The 26,238-nt window shown below is 34.2% G+C and overlaps 1 protein-coding gene across 3 annotated transcripts in view; it reads left to right on the top strand.

Moving 5' to 3' along the window:
• The first annotated feature begins 382 nt into the window (after window positions 1-382).
• Window positions 383-26,238, top strand: part of DYNC1I2 (dynein cytoplasmic 1 intermediate chain 2) — a 61,059-nt gene continuing 35,203 nt past the window's right edge. Inside the window, exons 1-4 of one of the 3 annotated variants that reach the window (XM_051991076.1) lie at window positions 383-706; window positions 10,113-10,229; window positions 18,456-18,573; window positions 25,458-25,548. In XM_051991076.1, the coding sequence (XP_051847036.1) occupies window positions 10,122-10,229; window positions 18,456-18,573; window positions 25,458-25,548 (317 nt within the window). In that variant the 5' untranslated portion in view covers window positions 383-706; window positions 10,113-10,121. Of the gene's footprint in view, window positions 707-10,112; window positions 10,230-17,513; window positions 17,578-18,455; window positions 18,574-25,457; window positions 25,549-26,238 lie in introns of those variants that run through there. The other 2 variants (XM_051991074.1, XM_051991075.1) reach the window with 2 other exon arrangements.

Raw genomic sequence — 26,238 nt, 5'->3', positions numbered from 1 at the left:
ATACACAAAACTAGTGTGTTAGGGGGAACGCTTAAACTCAGGTCTTCCCGGCTTGAGGGCCAGTTTTCTATCTACTAAACTTGCTTTTCTGTTTGTAGCAAACTCCATAGGGGAAAAAAATACAAGGGCACGTCCGCAAGAAGTGCTGGAAAATGTTATTCATTTCTCTTTAAGAGCACAACGAAAAACAAAGTTTAAGGAGAGATGACTTCGCAAAGACTTGCCGTACATACTACGAGTTCCAGCATATAAGGGGCCAAAAAAAAAAAAAAAAGACCACACCTCCCAGAATCCACCACTCATTGCACTTGGCCTCCGTGTCATTCTGGGAATTGTAGTTCTCTAGGCAATCTCTTGCTCCCAGCGCGATGGTTGCCTTCCAGGTTGTGTAAATTCCGAGCGATTTCTCTGACTTTCGGAAGGCTGCGAACTTGGCGGCGAGTTCCTCCCCGCATCAGAAAGGTGGCTTATTTGAGACTTTTTTGAGATCCAAAAGGCTCCGCCCTTCCGTCCCACGAGCAAACGCGTCCCAGCGAAGGTACTTGTCCCTTGGCGCTGGCCGTAGCCGACGCCCATCCCTCTTTGTGTGATCGGGAAAACCGAGGAACCGGCTAGAGCCGCTGAGGCCGAAAGCGCCGGAGCAGCAAAGAAGACAGAAGAGTCGTGGTCAGTCAGGCGGGCTCTCCCCATTCCGCCCCAGCATCAGGTGAGTCGGCCTTTCCCTCCCGCATCCGCCTCCCGCCCGAGCCCATGGGTTAGGCCGGAAGAAAGCCGCTCGCTTTCCTGCATGGGGTCACCGCTGTCAGTCGGGCCTGCAGGGCGTGGGCCCCGGGCTGCCTTTAGGTGAAGGACGGCATCGCCCTTGGGATCCGCTAGTGTCTCCCCTGACCTGGGACTTCCCTTCGGGATCAGGACACCCGGATCGCCGGGCTCCCGGAGCTGCACCCCGGGGACACTCGCGCCCCTTCTTTCCCCTCCAACCCGGGCTCCGACCCCGCCTCTTTTCCAATAAAAACTCCGGGTGGGCGCCTGCAGCCCCGATTTGGCCTGAAGAACCTTCGGAACCTCCTTGAACTTCCCAAAGTCCTGGGATTCTCCTGGAATCCGTCCCAGAGACCTCATTATTCCAGTCTCCTGAAGGGGGATCGCGGAGTCCAAGTTTTGCATGTCCGTGAAATGGTAGTTGCTTCCCTGCAACTAAAATAAGAACTGTTCCCAAAGGCGCTTAGATGGAGAGCTCTATGGACAAGATCCGTGCTTAGGCTACTTGATGTTTTCTCTGCTTTTTGTACAATATCTCTTATACAATTTGGTCCTTTCTTTGAATATAGGCAGTCCATTAGTTATTAATAGCAAATTATATGTTAAAGGATCCTTACCTTGGGATCGTGAACTTGATTCGTTTGCCTTTTAAAATAGAACTCTTTCAATATATTTGCTTTCCTTTATAATTCATTTTATACATTTAATTATTCTGAGAAGGGTTCCATATTGCCCCGCTTCCATAAGGATCCAAGAACCCCTGGAACACATCTGTGTAGTACAGAACTAGAGTTAGGATGAAAACAAGATAAGAATTTCTCATGTGGTTTGTATTTTCAGTTGTGTAAAGTGTCTTATCTTTAGTTTTGAAAAAAAAAATTAAGATTATGCTAGGGAAATACTTTTTGTTATTTGGGGGAGTATGTGGTTGTCATTTTGACGTTTAGAACCTTCCTTACCCATGAAGGGAAGTATTGCCTTCTGAAATTTCCTTTGTGCTTTAATCAATTCAGTGTTTTATTTCTATCATTGACATTTTGGTAATATAATGATAATGATGATAATTTTGTATTTCTTTAGAATTTTCCCAAATGCATATTTGAAACACTTCTAAAGCCACTATTTTCAAGAGCATTAATACAGTTTTAAAGAGTAGTGCAAAGAAATTAGCTGTTATTTTAAAAATTAGTGATTTGAAGTAGAACAGTTTATTTTTATTTCAGCAAAGATCCCTTTATTTTCACTAGATAAATATTCAGCTCCTTTTGAAACCAAGGATTATTAATTATGCCCCTTTAATTATTTCTTGAAGCCCTACTTGTATAACATATTCCTGCCTTAATATAATCCTTCTTGTATTTATTAAATAATCTTTGTTCAGTACATTTTGCTAAGTCTGGGACTGTAAAGAGAAATCACAATACTTCTCTCTCTCCATTCCTTTGAGAAGGTTCAATGTAAAATAAAAAAAATTAGGTTCTAAATAATTGGAGTTGAAGCAGCAGATCCCAACATCTAAGAGGGTAAAGAAAGGCTTCCAGTTGGAGATGGCACATGAACTGAGCTTGAAGGAGATTGTGGTTTCTGAGATGTGGAAGAGAGAGGAGGAATCGCATTTCAGGCTTGAAAGACAGCAGTCTGTCATATACAGGAAACGAGCAAGTAGGCCAGTTTGGTTGGAATGATAAGTGTGTTAAGGGGAGTAATTTACAATAAAGCTAGAAATGCCTGGATCTAGATTGTGATGGATTTAAATACAGAGCTAAGGAGTCTTATTTTTCCCTAGAGGCAATAGGGAGCCACTGAATTTTCTTGATCAGGAGAGCAACACATTGAGATTTATGCTTTAGGAAGATTATTTTGGCAGCTATGTGAAAGATAGATTGAAAAGGGGAAATACTAAAAGCCTTCAAATAGTAGCCTCGATATAATCCAAGTGAAAGATAATAAAGTTCTAAAGAAGGATAGAAACCATGTGAATAAAAAGAAGGGAATAAATGTGAGAAATGCTGTGGTAGTAGAATTGAAATGACTTAGCTGTTGATTGTATATGAGGGGTGAAGGACAGGGATAGAAATAAGGATGATTAGGAAAATGGTACTCCCAACAAAAATAGGGAAGTTTAGAGAACTATTGAGTTTAGAAGAGATTAAATTTAGCTTTGTATATGTTATCTTGAAGATGCCTTCTTGCCCATCTCAGTTGATGTTTAAGAAAGCATTTTCATTTGTCCTTCTTATAAAAGTAATAATTGCTAGCAATTTTTGCATTTTAAGGAATTTTTTGTTGCTATTCAGTTCAGCAATTAAATGAGTCAATCTGTCAATAATCTTTACCATGTTCCAGGTACTGTGCTTAAGTCTAGGGATACCAATAATGCCCAAAAATGCTCTCCCAAGTAGTCTAATGAGGAAACAACGTACAAACAACTATGCACAAAGACGATATATACAATATAAATTGGAGATAATCAACAGAGGGACCATTTTAAAATGGTGACATGGTATAGTGGGAAAATGGTGAGACTAGAGTTGAGAGAACTCTTGTTTAAATGAGAACTGTGGTACTTAATGTATGTGATCTTGGACAACTTCATATGTGCCTCAGTTAACTCCTCAGTAAAGTGAGGAGGGCAAATTAGATGACCTTTTTTCACCCCAGTCATCAAGAATTTGCTAAGTCCTCAGTATCTTCCAGAAACTGGGCTAAAAACTAAGGATATTTTTTTTAAGTCAAAAATGAATAAATTAATTAATCCTTCTTCTCAAAGAATTACAGTTTAATGGACTAAGGCAACACAAGCAATATTTTTTCTGGCTCAACTGTGGTACTTAATGTATGTGATCTTGGACAACTTCATATGTGCCTCAGTTAATTCCTCAGTAAAGTGAGGAGGGCAAATTAGATGACCTTTTTTCACCCCAGTCATCAAGAATTTGCTAAGTCCTTAGTATCTTCCAGAAACTGGGCTAAAAACTAAGGATATTTTTTTTAAGTCAAAAATGAATAAATTAATTAATCCCTCTTCTCAAAGAATTACAGTTTAATGGACTAAGGCAACACAAGCAATATTTTTTCTGGCTCAAGTTTCTCTTGCTACTGCCTTAGTATCTATATTTCCATATTAGCAGAATGATTCTTCAGTGTTTTGCCACTCTACATAGAATATACTCTTCCTTCTCCCCCTTTCCCCCCCCCCCCCCTCCCCGGATCCATTTTGTTCCATCCTGGAGCTCACATTACCTGCTTCAATAGATTCCTCTTTTGGTTAAGATGAGTATTATTCCACTTTCTAGGACTGTTCCCCCTTTTTGTTTTTTCTTCTCTATGATACCACTCATACCCATCTATCTCTTTTCCCTCCTCTCTTTCCCCTTTACTAGGTAGACACAATGCAGAGTTGTGTAAATCACCCTGGGGTGCTATATATAATACTTATTATGTTTCTCTTCCCACCATATACTGATTATGGTGAGAAGTTATTTAGATCAATTTAAAATTGCTAAGTTCCAAGTGACAGCATAGGGGCACATCCTTAGCATGATAGAAACACTCTTCTGAGCTTACTACATGTGCAATGGAAAATAGTAGAAGCCTATAATGGGAATTGTAAATAGGTACAAAACAAGGTTGTCCAATTTTATTACTTTGTAAAATAGTTTTAGAAATGTGTCCTATGTTAATAAGACATGTCAAAATTAGTGTGAAAAACCATTTGTGATTGGGAAATCCAAGGAACTTGACAAAAAATAAATTCAACTAATAAATTTGTTTTACAGGCTAGCAGAATCTAAGATAATGAGTCCTCAAAACAGTTTCTTTTTTAGATAACAACAGAAACCAAGATTATATTGTTAAAAAATATATTGCTCATAGTAATGACAAAAAATGAACATTTAAGTATTAACAAAAAAGAAATTACAATTTTTTTCCCTCAAGAAATAAAAGATTTTTGCTATCTCCAAGCATTCTCTTCTTTTTGGACTTTGAACATAATATTCTCCACAAGCTCCCTGTTTATGTCTCACTTCATACTGATAATCAGAAGGTGAATGAATAAAATTATCCCTGTGATTGCCATCTACTAAAGAATTTTATATAATACTAATATATACATGAGAAATACCTTGTTAGAAATGAACCTTTAGGGATCTTAATGGGGATGCCTTTTTTTCCCTCCTGATCAATAAACATAGCATAAATTTCTGTTCATGCTACTCTCAGTGCAAAATAATTTGAGAGGGAAGGCAATAGCAATTGAAGAATTCAGAAAAGGCTTCACTTATAGAAGGTGGTATTTGCAATGTATCTTGAAGAAAGAAATATTGCATTGGGGACAGTCAATGCAAAAGTATGGAGACAGGAACTAGGGTGTTATTTGTGAGAAACAGGTCAGTTTGGCTGGATCACAGTGAAGGAGGAAGAATCATGTTCATTGAGGATGCAAGGATAGTTTATACAGCTTTAACATCTTTTAAAATGGAGTTTATTTTTTATATTAGAGGCAAAAGAGAACCATTGGAGCTGAGTAGGGAAGGACTTTGATCACATCTATGCTTAAGGAAAATCATTTTGACAGCAGGGTGTGTAGAATGAACAACAGAAATGAAAGTTGAAAGACCTAGAGTCTAATCAGGAGTTTAATGCCACAATTTAGGCAAGAAGAAATTATAACTAACTAGAATCTATCTGAGGCAGTGAAAAGAAGAGGTCCAGTGAGAGGTGTTTTGTGGATAAAAGGGCAAGATTTGACAACTTATTGAATAAATAGGGTGAGAGAAAGTGAGGCATTGATAATATGCTTGGATTATTAATTTGAGAGATTGGAGTGATGGTGGTAGTTTGCACAAAAATAATTGTTAGGAGACTGAAGCTGGATATGTGTATCTGTGAATTATTCATGTTCTTAAATCCTTGGAAGGTGATGGAGTTATCAAGAGATTGTAAAGGAAGAAGACGAAAGAGCCCAACACAGAATCTTGGGAAATGCGTATAATGAGGAATCCCTTAAGTTCTAAATCTAGGATTCTACAATCAAAGAAGGATTCATGGATAAAGAATCACCTAAGCTTTGTGTAGTATTGTCTTTTCTAAAGTATAATCATTCTCTGGGAGCAGATTTCTTGGGGGGGCTTCTGGAGGCAACCTTAGTTTCAGTTCAATGTAATAATCACTTCAAATACAGCCAGCTGTTAAAGTCCAGTCCTTTATTGTCTGTTCCAAAATAGCCCAGTTAGCTTTCCTTGGGTCTGAGAGCTCTTGTTGCTAGTCCTTTGCCTCTGGCAGCTTCAGCTTCCAGCTCCCTCTGAATCCAAAGCCTCCAGCCAGCACAATGGTAGAATATGGAATGAATCTGACTCCGCCTCCAAGAGAATGGGCTTGTGGATTTTCTCTGGGCTCATGGAAGCTCCTGGACTGAATCCTGACTTGTGAATCTCCCAGAGTCTCCAATGGGCTTGTGGGAGCTTCTTATATATGATCTCTTAAAGGTGTGAGAGGTGAACTCTAATGTGTGAGCTAATGTGTGAACTCTCCCAAAGGTGTGAACCAAGTACATAAGCATTGTCTCTATCAATTCAGTGACTTAGCACCTTGTTTCAAGTTCTGGCCCATAACAGCTTTGGAAATGAAGGCAGTATTTCCTAGGCATTGTGAAATGTAAAAGAAGAAAAAAAGAGTACCTTCTGTACAAATACATTGAGGTGGAGATGGGGAAAAGGAATCAAGAGAAAGCTAAATATCTAGTTTGGTTGGAACATAGAATATGAAAAAAAGAAGTAGCAGGGTGAAATAAAGCTACAAAGAAGTCAGAGTGAAAGGACTTAAATGCAGTTATATTTTATTCTCTCTACACAATTAGGAGCACAGAAATGATGTGGGCAGACCAGTGCATTAGAAAGATTACTTTGGAAATAGTATGAAAGCTTGATTAGAGGCAAGGGTACCAGTTCAGGAAATATTTATTAAGTTCCCAAAAAGTGTTCAAGTACTGTTCTAGGTGCAAGGAAAATAAAAATATTAAACTGTCCCTGCCCTCAAGGGCCTTCTCATTCTATCAAGGGAAACAATGTGAACAAATACTTATATTTTTAAATGCAAAACTTAAAAGTACAAAGTAATTTTTAAGAAGGAAAATAGTAGCAAGTGGCAAGATCAGGCTAGTCTTCCCGGAAAAGCTGACACTTGAAAAGACCTTTGAAGGAGCTTGGAGTTCTATGAAATGAAGGTGAGAAAAGGGAAGGAAAAGGTTTCTAAAAATGATTACTTCCATTTTAGCCATATTAAGTTCAGAGTGTCCACAGGACATTGAGGCAAAGGCGTCAAACAGATAGTTGAAGTAGAACTGAAGAGTATGGGAAGAACCTGGACCTGAATGTACAGATTTGAAAGTTATCTACTGTAAGCTATAATTCAAGCCTTGGGAATGGATGACTTCACTCAGAAAGTAAAAAGAAAGCCAAAGACAGAGTAGTAGAGTGAATGCACACTTAGGGGTTGGGATATCATGATCCAGCAAAGGCTGGAGGAGAACCAGAAATGGGCATTGTCAGAGAATATACAGAAGAGCTTACCATTTGCGCGCTCTCTCTCTCTCTCTCTCTCTCTCTCTCTTTTTGCTGAGGCAGTTGGGGTAAAGTGACTTGTCTAGGGTCACACAGGTAGGAAATATTAAGTGTCTGAAGCCAGACTTGAACTCAGGCCCTCCTGACTTCAGGGCTGGTGCTCTATCCACTGTGCCACCTGATTGCCCCCCATTTGCTCTCTTGATGCTATCAACTGTATCATTTGTGCAGAAAAACTAAGAAAGATGATGACCAATAACTAGAAAGTAATTGATGATCTTGAAGTAGTTTGGTTAAAATAATGAAGAGTTAGCAGTAAGAGTATAGAGAGTCAAATAGTGTGATGACTGCGTATTTAAAATCAGCCGGAGTCAGGAATTCAGGTTAAGGGAAAAATCTTCAATCTTTATTCTCTTTGAGGTGAAGAAGGATTGTGATAGCAAAAAACAGGAAGCCAGCTAGCAGAGGGGGATCGGAGGTGAAGGGCGGTGGTGATAGCAATGCAAGCAGCTGTGACAAGACGCCAACCAGCAGTCTCCCTTTTCGCTTCCCTTTCTACTCCCCTGCCTCCACCCACCAAAATCGTCATTTCCTATACAACACATCAGGACTTGCACAAAGAGTGGGCGGGGGGCCAATCTTTCTCCAAGCATATACATTAATAGAGTATGGTCCAATTACTATTTAGCCTCACGTGCTTGGGACCTCAGTGCATCAACTCAACCTCAGCCCATTACAAAATAGCTCTTTTTCAGAAGTTTATTTTTGCAATAGGAATATCTTTAGAACTATAACATGACAGAGTAGTGGCATTAAAGGAGAGATTAATGGATCAAGCTCTTAGAAGAGAAAAGAGAGGATAAGAACAAAGGCAGAAAGGTATGGTCAGCATTAATGAAGAGATTTACCTGGCCTCATGAAGCTGGCATGAAGGAGGAGATGTCAGGTGAAACTATAGAGAGTTTTTGAGGTGTAGAAGATGGAAACATATACCCAGATAAGTAGGTAGTTGAAAATTTTAGGAGGAAGAGAGCAATACCAATTAAGGTTGTGGAGAAAGGACTTGTGTAGCAAGTAGCACCCAAATTAAGCTTTAAAAGAAGCAATTCCAAGAGGCAGTAATGAGAAATGTGTATGTTCCAGGAATGAGTGGTGATTAGAGTAAAATCATCTTGATTATAAAGTTTCTGTACAAATAAATCTAAAGCAGTTAAAATTTGTAGAGAAACATAACTGGTAAAAAAAAATAATCTTTGAATTTTTTTTCTATTGCTAAATCACTGATAATTAGGAAAATACAAATTAAAAGAACTCTTGAGTTTTCTTTTCACACTCATCAGGTAGGTAAAAAGGAAAATGCAAATGTTGGAGAAATTCAGGAAAACAGGCAAGCTAATAATACAAAGCCATGATCTGGTCTAGCTATTATGGAAACCTTGGAACTATGCCCCAAAAGTTCTTAAATTTTATAATAAAAGTTGTTAAACTGCACATTATAATCAAATATTAAAGAAAGATAAGAGTGCATATGCACACCAATATTTAAAGTAAATCTTTTGGGAGCCCTTCTATGGGGGAAGGCTAAACAATAAATACAATGGGATATTATTTGCTATAAGAAATTTTGGGAAAGAACCGTGATCAAAGGCACAGTGAATTGAACAGAATTAGAAATAGTTTATATAATGATAACATTATAAAAAATGACTTTGAAAGATTTTAGAAATCTGATTCATGCAAATGATAAAACCACAAGTCTAGAGGACTGAAGATAGATCCTGCCAGAGAAGTGAGATGTATGTATTTAGACATGGCCAAAGTAAGAATTTGTTTTGTTAGACTAGGCATAGTTACTATGAAGATTTTAATTTTGTTTTTGTTATTGATTGTATTGGGAAGACAGTATGAGAGAAATAATAAATACTTTTAAAAAAAAAACCTTTTTTTTTTTTTTTTAGAAAAACCATGGAGATAGGAGATGAAATACTGAATTAGAAGGGAAGCATCTTTAGGTCACTTTAACTAGAAAGTGCCTAAAGGTCTTGGGAACTAGGTCTGTGATTTCATTAGAATAAAGATCTTCTGCTTCCTTCTCCCCACCCCATCCCCCAACTCTCACTTTGCTACCATCTCAAGAACTCTGGGGCAGTTAGGTGGTACAGTAGATAGAGTACCAGCCCTAAAGTCAGGAGGACCTGAATTTGGATCCAGCCTCAGACATTTACTACTAGCAGTGTGACCCTGGGCAAGTCACTTAATCTCAATTGCCTCTACAAAAGAAAAGAAATTCCTCCTCCACTCCTACTCTCACCCCACAGTTCCTCATCTTGGCAACTTATAGTCTTATTAAACCTGTGTAGAGAACAAAAGTATAAGTGACATGATGAAAATCACATAACAATTTGTGTTAGGACTAGAACTGAAAGCAATTTCTTCCTGGCTTTGAGGCTGACTATCCACTATATCATCCTGCCTCTCTCCCCAAAGGTGCATAATGTAAAGTAAGTCTGAACATGTAAATGGAAGTCAAATTGTGGAGGACTTTAAAAATAAGGCTAAAGAGTTGAGGATTTTCTGCTCTTCAAAAAACAAAATATTGTATCGTTCAAATAGATATAATTTTATTTCTTGTTCATATTTATAATCTTTCCAACTCTTAAGAGATTACAAGATCTTTTGCTTTTTTGGTGAAATGTATTAAATGTGTTTCTTTTATAAATCTAATTTTAACAAAAGTAAGTTATTGCTAGCATTCTGATTATTTTAAATAATTATGTTTTCATTAAGGTCACAACCATGTCAGACAAAAGTGAATTGAAGGCTGAATTGGAGCGAAAGAAGCAGCGGTTGGCTCAAATCAGAGAGGAGAAGAAAAGAAAAGAAGAAGAAAGAAAGAAAAAGGAAGTAAGCTTGATTGTTTCAATTAAATTAATCTATTTTGAGTAACTTGCTTATTTATTTGTTTCATGATTTCATAGTATTTTGAACTGTGTCTTAGTTTTGTGAATCCAACTCTAGTTCCATGTCTGTCTTATTTTAAACAAGTCTTAGAATTCTCAGCAGAGATATCATTTTATCCATGTGGATGCTCTATCCAGTATTAAAAGTTAACAACTCATCAATGCTTTTCAAATTCTCCTTTACTCCAAAAGGATCTTTCTTGTGTGCAGAAGTGTTCTCTTTAGGTCTCTTAAACACCAGGAAACAGAAAGTGAATGTATCATTAAGCTTTCTACCTTTTTACCCTTTATTCTCACTTCTTGATTGGTTCACTTTTCCCATCCTGTTTTCCTTGGAAGAATTTGTCTTTTGTGCAATTTACTATGTAAGAATCATTGTTAATAATGTACTGTAGCCCATTTATATCCACCCTGCATATTTCCATTGAATTTTGGATTACCTCTAATTTTCATTCTTTGGAGATTTGAGTATTCACAGCCATAGTCACATTGTTATGAGATTATTGTTAAAAATATGAGATTTTGTATCAGGTATTTTCTGCAGGATCGTTGAAAATGCTCACTTTGTCAAGTGCAAATCAATTTAGTTCAACAAACATTTAAGGACTTAGTGTGTATACAGTGCTTGAGATACAATGACAAGAATGAAATAGGTCTTATAGTCAAGAAATTTATATTCCCCTAAGCTTCTTTCTTTCTTCTCTTTAATTCAGTTTATCATTCTTCTTTAGTTCCTAAGATTACTGTCCTAACTGACTAATTCCATAGATCTACCCAGATGGATGGTATTCTAGATAAGAGGCATTCTCCATTGATTTGGTTTTCTTGTATTCTTTTGAATAATCAAAAATTTAATGGAGGAGGCCTCAACAATGTATGGTTTTTCCTCTTATGAATCATTTGGTATCCTTTCTTTTTTTAAATATATAAAAAATTGATCCCTCAAAGCTTTGAACATTGTTTCCTCAATCATGAACATCTTTGTGTGTATGAGTGTGTGTGTATTTAGCATAAGCTAACTATTCTTCTCTGCTTCATTTTATTTTTTTACCCAACACAGAAATTTAATAATATTTTTCCCAATTATATGTAAGGCAATTCCTTTTTTCATAAAAATTTTAGTTATAAATTTTCTTTTTCCTTCCCTCCTCCCTAAGATAGTAAATAATTTCATATAGGTTGTATATGTGTATCATGTACTCATATAAAATATATTTCCATACTAGTCATGTTGTGAAAGAAGAAACAGTTTGCAAAAAAATTAGTTTGTAAAAGGAAAAACCATGAAAGAAATAAAGTGAAATAATATGTTTCAATCTGCATTAAGACTCCATCACTTTTTTCTCTGTATGTAGATCTCATTTTCTATCATGAGCCTTTTGGAATTGTCTTGGATAATTGTATTGTTGAGAAGAACTAAATGAATTGTAGCTGATCATCACACAATGTTACAATGTTGCTGTTATTGTGTACTTCATTGTCTTAAATATCATTTTCACTTCCCCAAGTGCATGTTAGGTACTGAGATGTTAAAGAATATAGATATGATGTTCCACTGTCCTTCTTGATGAAAGTTAGCCATTAGAGGCAGATTTGTCTCATTCTTCATCTATTTGTTTTTCTCTCAGTTTCACCTATAAATGCCCTGTCATAGGCTTTTCTCTATACTCTCCATCCATGACCTCATCAATTCCCTTAGGTTTAATTATCGTCACTATTCAGATGACTCATAGTTCTAGAAATGCAGTTCTGATCTCTCTTCTGACCTTCAGTTCTGCAAAACCATTTGCTTGATTGGACATTTCAAACTCAGAATTTATATTCTCTTAAGCTTCTTTCTAACTTTTCTTTAATTCTGAGTTCAGCTCATAATTCTTCTGTAGTTCCTGTCCAAGTTTACTATACTAAGTGACTAATTCCATGGATCTGCCTAGATGGATAGTATTCTGGACAAGAGGCATTCTTCATTTATTTGGTTTTCTGGTATTCTTTTGAATAATCAAAAATTTAATGGAGGAGGGCCCAACAATGTATAGTTTTTCCTCTTATGAATCATTTAGTATCCTTTCTTTGTAAAAATATATTGAAAATTGGTCCCTCGATGCTTTCAACATTGCTTCCTCAATCATGAACTTCTTTGTGTGTATGAATGTGTGTATATTTTAGCATAATCTAACTACTCCTCCTGCTTCATTTTATTTTTTTCTTCTTTTCAAAATCACCTGTCTTCCAGACTGCTGTTTTTAATGAAGATATCACTGTTCTTCCAGTTTATTGGGTTTTTAAACTTGGTATTATCCTTAGCTCCTTTCCCCACTTATCTTATCAATTTCCAATATTGTCATTCCTCCCTCCATGACATTTCTTACACCTAGCCCTTTCTCTTTATGCATATAAGCCAAGACCTTATTTCAGGCTTTCATCACCTCTCACCTAAATTATTGTAACAACCTTCTAGTTGTTCTCTTTGCCTTAAGTTTCTCCCTACTTCTCTTCTCTCTTTTCTCTCTTCTTCCTCCACACTATTATCAAAATGATTTTCTCTAAGCATCGATCTGACCATATCATTTACCTACTCAATTCCAGTAGTTTACTAATACCTTAAGACAAAATGTAAACTACTCTTTTCAGTTTTAAAGCCATATATAGCCTAATCTTAAACTACCTTTCTGCCCTCAATGGACATTAATTTCCTTCTCTCACTCTGTAATCTACCCACACCTGTTTGTTTCTCTCTATTTCTCACAAATAACACTCTTATCTCTTGTGTGTGTGTGTGTGTGTGTGTGTGTGTGTGTATATATATATATATATCTTTGCACTTTTTCCAAAGCCTAGAATATATTCTCTTCTTACCTCTACCTGCTTGAATTGCTTTCTTCCTTAAATATGTAGCTTAAGTATCTTCTTCTACATGAATCCTTTCTTAATCCCCTCCCTCTCACATTAACTTGTTTTTACATATAAGTATAAATCCTTGTTATTTATTTGCATTTATTCTTTTTTCATTAATTCTACATAACCTCTTTTTTTTTCCTCTCCTAATTGTAATATAAATTTCTTGTGAATAAGAATTGATCAATTTATTGTATTTTATCTTTAGGGCCTAACAAAGTGCCTGGCACATAGCAATCAGTTGATAAGTACTTGATTGATTGATTGATATTCTGGAGTGGTTGTATGTCAGAACAAACTTACTTCTAATTCATTTTTTTATTCCATTGATTTTTGCTGTCTTATGAAGTACAAATGCTCCATCATCCCCTGTTGTAACATTTTGAAAATGAGTTTATATTTTAAAATGGTATTGCGTTTGATTTTTGTGTCTTTCTATCTGGCAAGTGATAAAATGTTTGCTGACTAAGGCTTTTTCTGAGCTCTTTTGGCCTATTTGTTTGGGTAATTGCTTTATATCATTTCAATTTCTCTAAAAATGATGATAGCCCATGTCAGTATCTTTTCCTTTATCCATTTTCTCTAGTAACTTGTTTCAATGGGTCAGATTGAAGTTTTGTAGTTATTATCTTTTCATCCTTATTCTGGTTTGGTGTTGATTTTGACATTTTTCTCTAGCAAATGGATAGTCTGCATACAGACATTTGATTCAGAAATGGCTTTTACGTAAACAAATAATTGTTTTCTATTTGTTAAGATATAGTTGCATTCTTTTTTTATATTATTCAGTATTCATCAGATTCAGGACCATGATGCACATGCTTTTTCATAATCTAAAAGCCTTTATTTCTTAATCCCGAAACAATTTTCCAACATTTTTTTGCCCTCTTTTTCTGTGCACTTTCACTTGAAATCATGGAGCAACTTTGTGTATGTTTATGTTGATTTGATTTAGAGACGCTTGTATTCTTCATAAAATTTCCCAGCAATAGATCTTGCTGCATAAACCTTTTGGAATTTTTGCATGAGTTGTTTATGAACATCCAAAGGCCATGATGAATCTTGTTACTTTGGGGCATCGAGGTCCATAAATTAAATTCAGTAAACATTTATGTGTTTGTTATGTATGTTATGCAATACTGTAATAGGTGCTGGAAATAAAAAAATAAATTAAAAAAAAAAGAAATTGTTCCTTTGGAACTTAATTAAGGAACTTAAATTGTAGATGGTAGGGAAAGGGGTTAAAACCAATTCTGTCTGCTCTCAACTGAACCTAGGAGCCATGCTTCCATTTAACTGCAACTCCTTATGATTTCATTTATGGTGAAAATATCCTTTTGACTTGATTTACATCCTTCAATAATATGTCAAATTATTTGCATTAAAAGTACTAACAATTAATATTTGTAGATCAAAAAGTTGTGTGGTTTTTAGCATCCTATTTCCCCCCTTTTCACTATCAGGAGGCGCCCCCCAGGACTAAGGATCCAGTTTTATTGTTATTTGTTTCATGGATTGTTGTGATTAAAGAACTTATCACCTAATATCCAGGCTACAGAATTCTTAGTTTTGCTGATTCTTGAAGAGTATACGCAGAGTCTATTGCTGGGATTACTATTGAAACTTTTACATCATGATAGAACTTGTCAACGTCCTTCACAGCTTTCAAGAGCCCAGGTCACTTCCGTTGGTGAGATATTAATTAGCAGAAGACTTTTGGAGCAACAGTCTTATATATAAAAGTGAGAGTTCACAAAGTTAAAATAGGTAATAATTATTAATTTTTCCAAATAGAATTCTTTCCAAAAGGAAAGGGCTCAAGATAGCCTTTCTTTAATTGGCAAAGTTGTAATTCAGAAGTTGAGTTCGCATGCAGTTTGCCACAAAACAATATACATTTGCCTTATATTAACATATTCAACCCACAAAGTACAAATAAATGGCAATCCAGCTAATTTGTGTTTTGAAGCAATTTATCTCATCTTAATACTAATATTGATGCTAATAATCTGAAACTATGAGCCTAATTAGTGACACAGCAACCATATTCTGAATGTTATAGTGAGTTTTTGATAGAGGATACATATTTATTTCTTACTGATGAAGAAGATGCTAGATATGTAGAAAAGCCCTAGCAATATGATTTTATATGTATTGTAATGAAATGTATTTTTTTATCACTATGTTTGTTTAATGGAAAGCATTTTTTAGACAAATGGGCATAAACTAGCATATTATAATGGAAGTGTATTCAAAAATTAATTTCTGTGGTATGTTTGTTGATTTATTGTTTCATTGGCATGAAACTTCCTTTCATAGATGCCCCATTGTGGTTTTTCATCTTGTGGGATTCTTGTCCATTTTTTTTTTCCTTAAGTCCTTCATGTACTAGCCATTACTTCCTGTTTCTTTGCCAAGGGCATTGGAAAAATTAGGAGCACAAATAAATGTTCACCAATACTAATCACTCTATTCATGATATATATTGAAGTAATTCTTGCATCCAGCACAACTTTCTGTGTTATGTTATAAGCTGGTTGGAGTTTTAAGCCAGTTACTTGATTAAATAATGAGCAACTGCCAGAATCATGATGCAGACTTGGAAGAGCTATCCCAGAATATCATCTATAGGATTAATCTTTCCAAAGATGACAGATGGCCAATTATTGCTTTCTAGTTTTCAAGGATGATCATGTTATGATTGGCATCTAATTTTCTAGGACTGTCTGTAATATGATTGGCATTCAATTGAGAGTTTGTGAAACATGTTCATAGAATTAATTTAATGGGATTAAACCATGAATTGGTGGTGATATACATATTCATGTGAAGGGGACAGAATATAAGACTAAGCTAATAATTTCATTGGTAAAATAAGCTCAGATGGTTCACCTATCTTGATGAGTTTTTTCCCTCTGATGATTTCTTTAAATTTAGATCAGTAGGATTATGAATTTGAACAAACTTTCCAATTTTCTGAACAGTTTTCTGAAACTATTCCTCTCTGTGTATAATATCCTGTGGCTAAAATGGAAGACTCGTTGTCTCTTGTATATGTGCTGTCCCATCCTACCTTTCTTCAGTGCCCTTGCTTTCACTGACACCATATCCCTCATCCCCTCTTTCTTTGTGTCTTTCCTGGATGGTTTGCACATTAGAACTTGAAGGCCACCTCCTTACTGGAGACTTTTTTTGAGCTCTACAATTGTTGAGCATTCTGGAATTACTTTGTAAGAGATTAAACATCTTAAATATCGGATTTAAATTTGATGAGCCTATTTATTTTTTATCACTGGAGGAGAGTGCTCTATAAATCTTTTCTTTTTATCTTTAGTTTTTACCATCCACTAGCTCCTTCCTTTCTACCTATAACATACCCAAGACTCTAATATCCTGGAAAAAGAAGAAAAACACTCCCTACATTTCATATTCTCTCTCCATTCATTCTAATATCTATCTTCTGGTTTCACAATCAAGTTTGTAAAAGAAGCTCTTTGTGCCTGCTGCCTCCATTCTACTTCTTTCACTTCTCAACCCTTTTCATTATTCAACTGAAATTGCTCTCTCCAAAGTTAACAATAATCTCTTAATTGCCAAATCTGAAACCTTTCCTCAAACTTTATTCTTATACTATTGACCATTCTTTGCTGGGTACAGTATCTTCTCTGAATTTTCATCACAAAGTTCTCTCTTGGTTCTTATGTCATGATCAACCATAATATTGCTCTTCATAGCAGTGCAGTGATCCAGGACAATTCTAATATACTAGAGACAGAAAATGTCATCTGCTTCAGAGAGAAAATATGAAAACTGAATGCAGATGGAATCATACCATTTTCGCCTTTTTTGTTTTTTCTTTCACATGTTTTTTCCCTTTTGCTCTGATTTTTCTTTCACAGCATAATATGAAAAATGTTTAAAATGATTGTACATATATAACCTATATTAGATTGATTACTGTCTTGGGGAGGGGAAAAATAAGGGAAGAAGAGAGGAAAAAAAGTTGGAACTCAAAATCTTACAAAAATGAATATTGAAAACTATCTTTAATGTAATTGGAAAAATAAAATACTATTAAAATAAAAAGGATACCCTCAGTATGTACATAAACTATTCTTATAAAGATGAGGTGAGGCATATTACCTTCTGTGTAATAATATAGCTAGTGATCTTTCCCCTTCTTTTGTTGGAATTTCCCTCTTTTTGAATTACCTTGAAAATTGATTCCTGAATGCCTAACATGACACTTCTGGCAATGATTTCTTCTGTATTTGGTTAGATCCAATCATTCATCTTGACTTTATTTTCTTCATTGTCATTTTTATTTGCTCATAGAACACAACATCTATCGAGGTGGTCACAGGAAAGCAGATTACTGGCTTGTGGTCCTATATTAGGTACGGTCCCTAGTAACTTTTATGAAAGGGCATGGACAGTAGTCAAACAGGTTAAGAAACTATGGCAAATGGCATATTTTCTATGTAACTGGAAGAAATAGCCATATTAATGAGATCATAGATTTATCTCATAGGATTGTCATGAGAAAAAAGTACTTTGTAAAAATGTTAAAGTAAGTCATAAATTAAATATTACCACCACCATTTTTAATTTGTTTTGTTCACTTTTATAGGAAAATGTCTATTTAAAGGGAGTTTAGATTCTTCTAATAAATAGTTTAAAAATTACACACTTTTTGGATCCTGTATCAATATTTTAGATTGTTGGTAATCTAAACCAAAGCTTCTTAAACTGTGGGTTGCAACTCTATGTGGGGTAACATAACAATGTGAGGATCGTCTATGTTTGATTTATATATCTATTTTATATACCTTTATACTTGGGGTCACATAAAAATTTCTTGGGTGAAAAGGGTTGTGAGAGGAAAAAAGTTTAAGAAGCTCTGGTTTAAAGTGATTCTTAGCATCCTTTTCTGTGGCTTTGCCACCATCATTGCATGTATGAAAGATAACTGCCTACGATTGAGATGTAGTTTGAATTTTTATTTCATTTGTTACTAGAGCCCAACAGTTTATTACTTAATAGCCACCATCCTACTAATGAGTCAATCCTGACCAATCCCCAGATATGAGAGTCTTTTTAATTTGATTGAGTAAGCAAGAACTTGTGCCCCACTTACATCATATTGTCTTCTCCTTGGACTATTTTTCCCCTTATTAATTCCCCCACCCCCCCACCCTCACGGGAAGTTCTAAGTGTCTCACACCATAAGTAAGTTATGTTTTATTGTTTTGTTTTTTTTTCTCTTTAAATTTAGACTGATCAGAAGAAAGAAGCAGTTGCTCCAGTTCAGGAAGAAACTGACCTTGAAAAAAAGAGGCGAGAAGCAGAAGCATTATTGCAGAGCATGGGGCTGACACCGGAATCTCCTCTGGGTGAGAGTAGAAATATGTCCCTATATTCCAAATAGTGTGTTTAGCTTAATTAAAAAATGAGATTGTCAAGAGACTAAATGGGTTTGGGTTATAGGGTACATTTTCTTTGTGTTTGTCTTTTAGGAGCATTAATCTTATGCACCATTTATTTGGAATTGTCTTCATGTATTAAAATGTATCCAACACATGTATATCTGGGCAAGTGTTCAAAATATTGCAGGCTTAATTATATTTATCATCATATACTGACTCACTATTTCATTATGCCAACTTTTCTAGTTAAATTAGGCTAACTGTTGTTCACAATACCTGAGATTTTGCCTACCTGAAAGCTAGAGGAAGGGTATAATGGATTGATTTTTTTTTTTTTTGACAGTTTTCATCCTCAAAGAGAATAGAAGTAGAGAGATGTTTAAAGCTCTACCTGATAAAGGGAGATTATACAGAGATTGTATCTCTTGGGACAGTGACTTCACTGGTTTGTTTGCTCTTTTTCTGGGTTATTCAAAGCTGAAGTAGATGTAAGCAATAAAAATTCTGAAATGGTAGTAAGTATTCCTGAGGAAAACTTGGTCACGCTATTGTGAAAAAGCATATTTGAAATATTTTTTATTTTATTGTGCTGGTACAGAGGTATATTGGTTGTGCTACAAAGTAATTTAGACATATGTGGCTCCAAGTCTCTCTAAAGGCTTACAGTTTTGTTTTGCATTTGGAGTAACTCCAATGATGACATTTTCGGCAAGTCTAGTTATCTTTCAAATCTTCATCTCTGGCTTGATTCCCCAAGTTGCCTAAAAGTGATTTTCAAAATAATGTCATTGTTTGGTCATTTATATGCCTAATTAGAACTGATGAATCTTAACTAATAGGAAAATCAATTTCACATACTGAACTCTTGATATATTTTAGTACCTACGCTCCATGCTATAGGTGCATACTATTGCCAAGTCAGTATGATAAAAAAATTCTTATGGTGTTCTATGGAATCTGGCTATAGCCAAGAACAAAATCAATTTCCTTAAGGTAACTAATTCCCCACTGTATTAGGGAAATGCCTTCCCTAAGCTAAACTATCATTTAGAGATTATAGACAAGAATTATAAAATGCTTTGGCCAGATAAAATAGAGGTGAGGAATTTCTGGCTTAATTTCATATGGTCAATGAGATAAATAGCAAGAGCTGAGGAATCTGTATGCCTATAGTTGCAAAAATGCAATATGACTTTAAAGCTGTTGAGGTGATATCCCAAACAGGCCTCAGAACTGAGTATTACCGTATGAAAATTTCTGTCTCTCTGTCTTTTGTGTATATAGGTATAAATGTTCCTCAATGTCTCCATTTTTTTTTTTTTTTTGCTTTTTCATTCAGTATCATATTTCTTATTTGTCTTCTGCTAAAATGTTGATGAATGGAAATATGAAATAGGACAGTATGAACAGGAAACTGGCCTCAGCCAGAAAGACCTGGGTTTAAGACATTCCTTTGCAGTCCTGAGCAAATCATTTAATTTCCTAAGCAACTCTTTAAGACAATACATTTCAGAAACTGCTTATCTATATTGGTAGAGAGAGTTTTCTTCACTGGAAGTTCCCTATTCCAATGAAATCATTGGTGTATTTCTCCCACTCTCACCCCCAATTTTTAAAAATAATAATAAAGATTGAGATGATAAGTAAAATAGCTTATTTCAACTCTATTCAGGTTGAGATAGACTAGTTTCAGAAACTTTGCTAGACTCTCCAAATATAAATTCTTTACCCCTTTCTTCCAAAATGTATGCATGTTATATTGTCTCTACAGAATAGGTGCTTTAAGACCTGTTTCATTTTTATCTTTATACCCTAGTGCCTAGTGTACTACCTGGCCCTTATTAAATACTTAGGAAATGCTTATTTGATTGATTAAAATTAGGGATGTAAAGATAGCTTAAATATACTATAGAAAATAAAGATTGTTTATTCTAGATTCTTTTGAGATTTTTGATAAGAAACAAAAGTATGTTTTATTCTAAAGATGAGAATCAAGTCTTAGAATAGAGTGCAGTGATTCCTATTAAAAAGAATATTATAAAGACTGTCTTTGTAAACATATATGTCTTCAGTATACCATGCAAGCATGGTTTGGAGGCTAACATACAGTATGTGCTTTGGAGATTCATTATTGGTGTCTTTCTTCATATCCTCCTAAAGTATGTCTATAACAACTTGTATAACAGTTTTTCTAGAAGGGGGAAGAGAAATTGCTGGCAATAGCTATTCTTGTATGTATTGTATGTATGATCAGAGCATGATTTTAACCTTATTCTCTGTTGCTTAAAGGACTTTTACATGTTAGACTCCATAAATGATTATTTAATTGCATTCTATATCCTCTCTAGGATTATACTCTGAATTAATATGCCATAATCGTGTGTTCATGGTGGAGAGTCAGGTGACCATTTCATCTTTCTTCTTGGCCATTACTGATAATTTTTTAAATACCCGGGAGAGGTTCCCTCTGTTTGCTTCAATGCTTTAGACACAGAGGTTAAAGAACTATCCTTTTTTTCTTTTGGTAGGAGTTCTGCAGGCAATCCTTGATGACAAAGACTTTATGCTTTATGTCATCTAAATTTTATATGAGTAAGATACTCTTGGCCTTTTATCTTTCAGTGTACCTAGAATATTTAAGAAAATTTTAATTTTATTTTAATGTGGAACTGGACAAAAAGAAACTGTGGAAAATGAATATATTAGTATTATTACCATAGTATTTACATTTCTCTTCATATACAGATGTATCTATGTAGAAGGAAATATGAATACAAATTATTTATGTCTTTTTCTAATCAGAGTTGTTTGGTTTTATTGTTGTAAAAGGGGAGGAGTGTATTTGAACCCAAAGTCTTAGTTAAATGATTATTCCAGTTTAAGGTCCTCAATAAATGGAGAAGAAATGCCAGCATATTTTGTGATGCATAATTATTTAAATAGATGATTATAGTCAGTAAAATTTTGGGAGTAAAGTGCTAATTTCTTTTCTTTAGATTTTCAATTTTTATTGAATTTTCTGTGATTCCCAACACAATCCACAAGAGAGGATATAACCACAGTATATGTGATACATAATAAGACTCTATTCTAACTTAAAATATACCCTGTAAGCCATTTTGAGTCAATTAAAATTAAGTACCAAATGTATTTCAAGTACTATTCTACATTAAGGCATCAAGAATAGGAGGGAAAGGAGTGGGAGCTAAATTGAGTATTGAAGGAAGAGATTTTTTTTCTTTTCACATTCTGGCAATGCTATAGCCTATGCAGATGTGTCAACAGAAAACTAAGAGCCTGCCCTCAGATTGCTCACAGTATAAAGAATGAATCAACATGCAAACAACTATATGCCTACAAGATGTATAGAGTGTAAATGGGAGGTAATTTCAAAGGGAAGCCATTAAAGTGGGAAGGAGGGAAAATGGAAAAGTCCTCTTTAGAAAAAGGAGAACTGGCTACCCACTTTGTCACCAGGTTATATTATTATTTATGAATTGTTTGAAAAAGCAAATTTTTTCCCTTTTGATGTATTTTTTTCCCCCAGAGGACCATTTTATTATTGCTATTTCTCCAAATGACTAAGACTTATTATTTTTTTTCTCAGATACATATTATTTAACATTTTGTGGAGTAGCTACTTAGCAATTATCCATTTTTTTATCAGAGCAAGTTATTGTCTTACAAAGTCTCTCAGAAGAAGTCATGGAATGCCATATATCTTTGAAATTTTTCAGCTGTGATTAAGCAAGCAGATTCTAAAACACCTCCCCCTCATGAATGTAAGAAAATCTTAATTTATGTGGTGACATTCAAAAAGCTATAACAACTTTTAGGTAACAAAGAAATATTTAGTATCTTTTCATGAATAAAATTAAGCCTTCTCATTATCTACACCAATAGGCTTAATTATTTCTTCAATAAATATTCCTAACCACAATTATGTTTACTGGACACTATAAGTGTTTACAAAGGAAATAAAAGATTGGATGATTGTATATTTGCCCAAGTGGCTTAACATTTAAATGGGGGGAGTAAATATGTGCATATAAAACACAAGCCATAGTTACACATAAACATACATAAAATCCGTCATACTTGACCTGAGATAGGAGTGTTAGAACACTGAATAATTAAAACTATAGAGATGGAAGACCCTTTATCTTTATTTTTCATAGCACATTTTAATTATATTTACTCTACTGTTCTTTTACATAGCTTCCCAAAATGAAAATTTCAGTTATAACTATAACAAATAAACAAAGGCTGGGGATCTAGAGAAAGCCAAATAGAACATTTTCCTCATCACCAGAATCTTTATTATTGAACAGTGTTTCATATTTTTCAAAGTAGGAAGACTCCTTAGCAAAAAAAAAAAAAAAAAAAAATTAAGACTCCCTTCAGTGAACAAAGTGTTACTGGATTGAACGGATAGTTATACAATACATGTTTTAATTGGGCTCATCCATGATAATTAAAATCTATTATGAATTACAATGGAAATGGAAAATTCTGTTACAGAATATTTATCCATGGATAAATTTTGATGAGGTTACTGAAATTTTCATGAACTTAATCCAAGGAGGCTTCATTAAAGAATTAAATGTTTTTCTGAGTTTCTGAGAGTAGATGATGAGTCATATTTAAAGATAAGAAAGGCTATCCAGGCCTACTTCCTTTCTTCTGGAGTTTAGAAGTTTAACATAATTGACTATTATTCATTGGATTCAAGTTTGTTTGTTTGTTTGTATTTACCCAAAAGCAGTCTAAGAACTATTGCTTTAAATTTTCCTTACTATTCCTTAACAGGCTAATAGGCAGCTATGTTATATTTTATCCCTGAAAGGTTTAAGGCTGAAGCTGAACTAGTCTCCAAGGTCAAGTCATGTCAAGTGCACAAGCATTTATAGATCAGTCACCTAACTATGTACTAGGCTCTGTGCTAAATGCTGATATTTTACCAAATTAATGATGTTCTTTTGGACCTAATTTTTTGTAGTCATTGATAACTGAAATCACCATACATTTATTATGTTGAAAGAAAATGTCTTACTGTACTTATTGTGAAGAATTAAATGAAAGATATTCATATCTTATCTTTAAAAATATTCCTTCTAAATATAAAAGTAACTTTAGAGATGATTCTTCTTTAGAAATCCAAGATAAGTATTGTTAAAATTGTGCCTTTAGGGTTAAAAATGTTATTGAAAGAAGTAGTAATAGTTTTTTGCTTCAACTAGGCCAGGTCACATAAGAACTCACAAATTTCAGTGAATGAAGAAAGGGATTAGAAATTAGACCCAGAGTAAATATAGGGGAATGTGATATAACCCTTTCTCATTTCAGATAACATTACCTTTTCCTTTGGACCTAGTCTGGATTTCTTTCTTAATATCCAGCATCTCACACCATGTTGTATTTCTGCAGACGTTCCAGTGATATTTGAAGTCCTCTAGTATAGTAGTTGGCTTGCTAGGCTAATTACAGACATTCCAGTAACATTTTGTGTTTGCTTGTACCCAAGACTATATATTTTAGATCCTCAAATTTTTGAATTTTGCTGTTTTGAAGATAATATATTGAAACATTTAACAGTTTAAAATGTGTAAGTGACTTTACTATTCCTAGATACCTTAACTTTGGAAGAAATACTCAAATAGTATTTCTCTGGTTAATTAACTTATAACTAAAAAAAGGTGTTTTCATTTGAGGAGAATATTACAATGAAGTGGCCATTTAATATAAACTCAATTTAAAATATGTTAATATTGCACATTGAAATATTATCTGAAAGATACTTGAGCTCTGGAACCGTCATGGTATAATTTAACCAGAAGATGGCAGCGATGATCCTCCTGTGCTACCTGCAATAATAATTGTGAAGTATTCCTAAATTCATTTGCTTGTATTATGTACATCCAACGGGTATTTTATAACATAGCGTTAAAAAAATTCCATCTTATAGAATAAATTTTTGCTCTTTTTGCTTTATCTATTGTGAAAAATATATGTTTATAAAGAAGGGATTAAGAATATTTTGGGTGTCTATATCTGTATATTTCAATTATTAATCTGTATTATTTGGGTAAGAAAGTTAACTTTAGGCTTGCCTTCTTTAAGTTGCATGCTGTATTTTTTTTTTTTTTTTTTTTTTTTTTTTTTTGGTGCATTACTTTTAAAAGGCATGTTGCTTTATGGCTTGTTTGCATTTTTACCCAATTACCTGGAAATTAATGACCTTTAAAGGAGACATTCATTCCTCTTTTGTATTTTGTTCATAGAATGACTCTAAATTTTTATATTTTTAAAGAAAAAAGAACCTAAAGTTGATTTAAATATGAATTTTGGTATTTAAAATTATATTAAGGATAATTAAATTGCCTTTGATTTAGATTTTTTATAAAACTTAAGTGAAACTCTTACAGTTTAGAATTACTTCATAGTTGTAACTTTGGAAGTAATTGTTAATGTTAGTAACTATTTTGTGACTTTAAAAGTAAAATGTTAGCATAGAAGGAATGGTCTCCTTTGAACTCTAGTGCTAATGTTTAGTGGTGGCTCAGATCAGAATGCACTTCCATAGTTGTTTTTAGGTTTTGTTTTTGTTTTGTTTTGTTTTTTAATATGAAGTCCAAATACATTATGTCAAAGGAATTGCATGAATGTCCAGCATGATTGTTAACTTTGTCTTTTTCCCTTTTTTCTATTGTTCATTTTCACTCATGTGTTTTTTTTTAATTTGCCATTTTTCTTTGTGTTAATTATTTCATGTTAAATTAATTTTGAAACATCAAAAGCTGTACAACCTCTTCGAGTAGTAACAGCGGATACCTGTCTATTTCACTATTTAGTCCCTCCTCCTATGTCTCCATCCTCCAAATCTGTGAGTACTCCAAGTGAGGCTGGAAGCCAAGACTCTGGAGATGGCGCCGTGGGATCTAGGTACGGTAATTTTCTTTTAATATTTTAATGATGGAATGCTTTCATTGCCCAAATACTGTTGATACTTTAGGAGAATTTTAAATAACAGTGTTGAGTTAGTGTTGATATTTTGAAATCTGATTGGCATAGATGTTGCTTATATTAACCTGGAAAATTTTATTTTAAAATATTTTAATTTTATTATACTGTTAAATCAGCAGCAGTGATTTTATGCTATTTTATGTTTTGATAAAAATAGATTTAGATAACATATTTTAAGATGTTTTTCTTTAAACCCTGAGAAAACTTGTTGATTATGTGAACTATTTTTGGAGTCAGTAAAAAATAGTATGGAAAGTCTTTTCTGGGACAAACTCTTCATATAATAGATGAATTATTCTCCTCAATATTAGCATATTGTATTAATTACTGGTTTTTACTCATTGAGGAAAATAATGTGATACAAAGCATTAGGAATAAAGAAATACTAAGAAAATTTTCAATTTTTTTCATTGTTATTATTTCCTGATCTCAGCTTTCCCTTTTTAAAAAAATACTTTTTAGATTTGTTTTAGGATCCCACACACATGTAACTTCCTAACAAAGAAGTTCAGTATAATTTAAGTTGCTGCCAAAGAACCTTTTAGGATTTGTGTATTAACCATCCAAATCCTTCTCATTTGGTCTTAACCTTTTTCTTTGTGAACTCTA

The sequence above is a fragment of the Antechinus flavipes genome, chromosome 3 (assembly GCF_016432865.1).
Source record: "Antechinus flavipes isolate AdamAnt ecotype Samford, QLD, Australia chromosome 3, AdamAnt_v2, whole genome shotgun sequence".
Lineage (NCBI taxonomy): Eukaryota > Metazoa > Chordata > Mammalia > Dasyuromorphia > Dasyuridae > Antechinus > Antechinus flavipes.
Note: the sequence above shows the minus strand (reverse complement) of the source record. Positions and strands in the feature narration are given on the sequence as shown.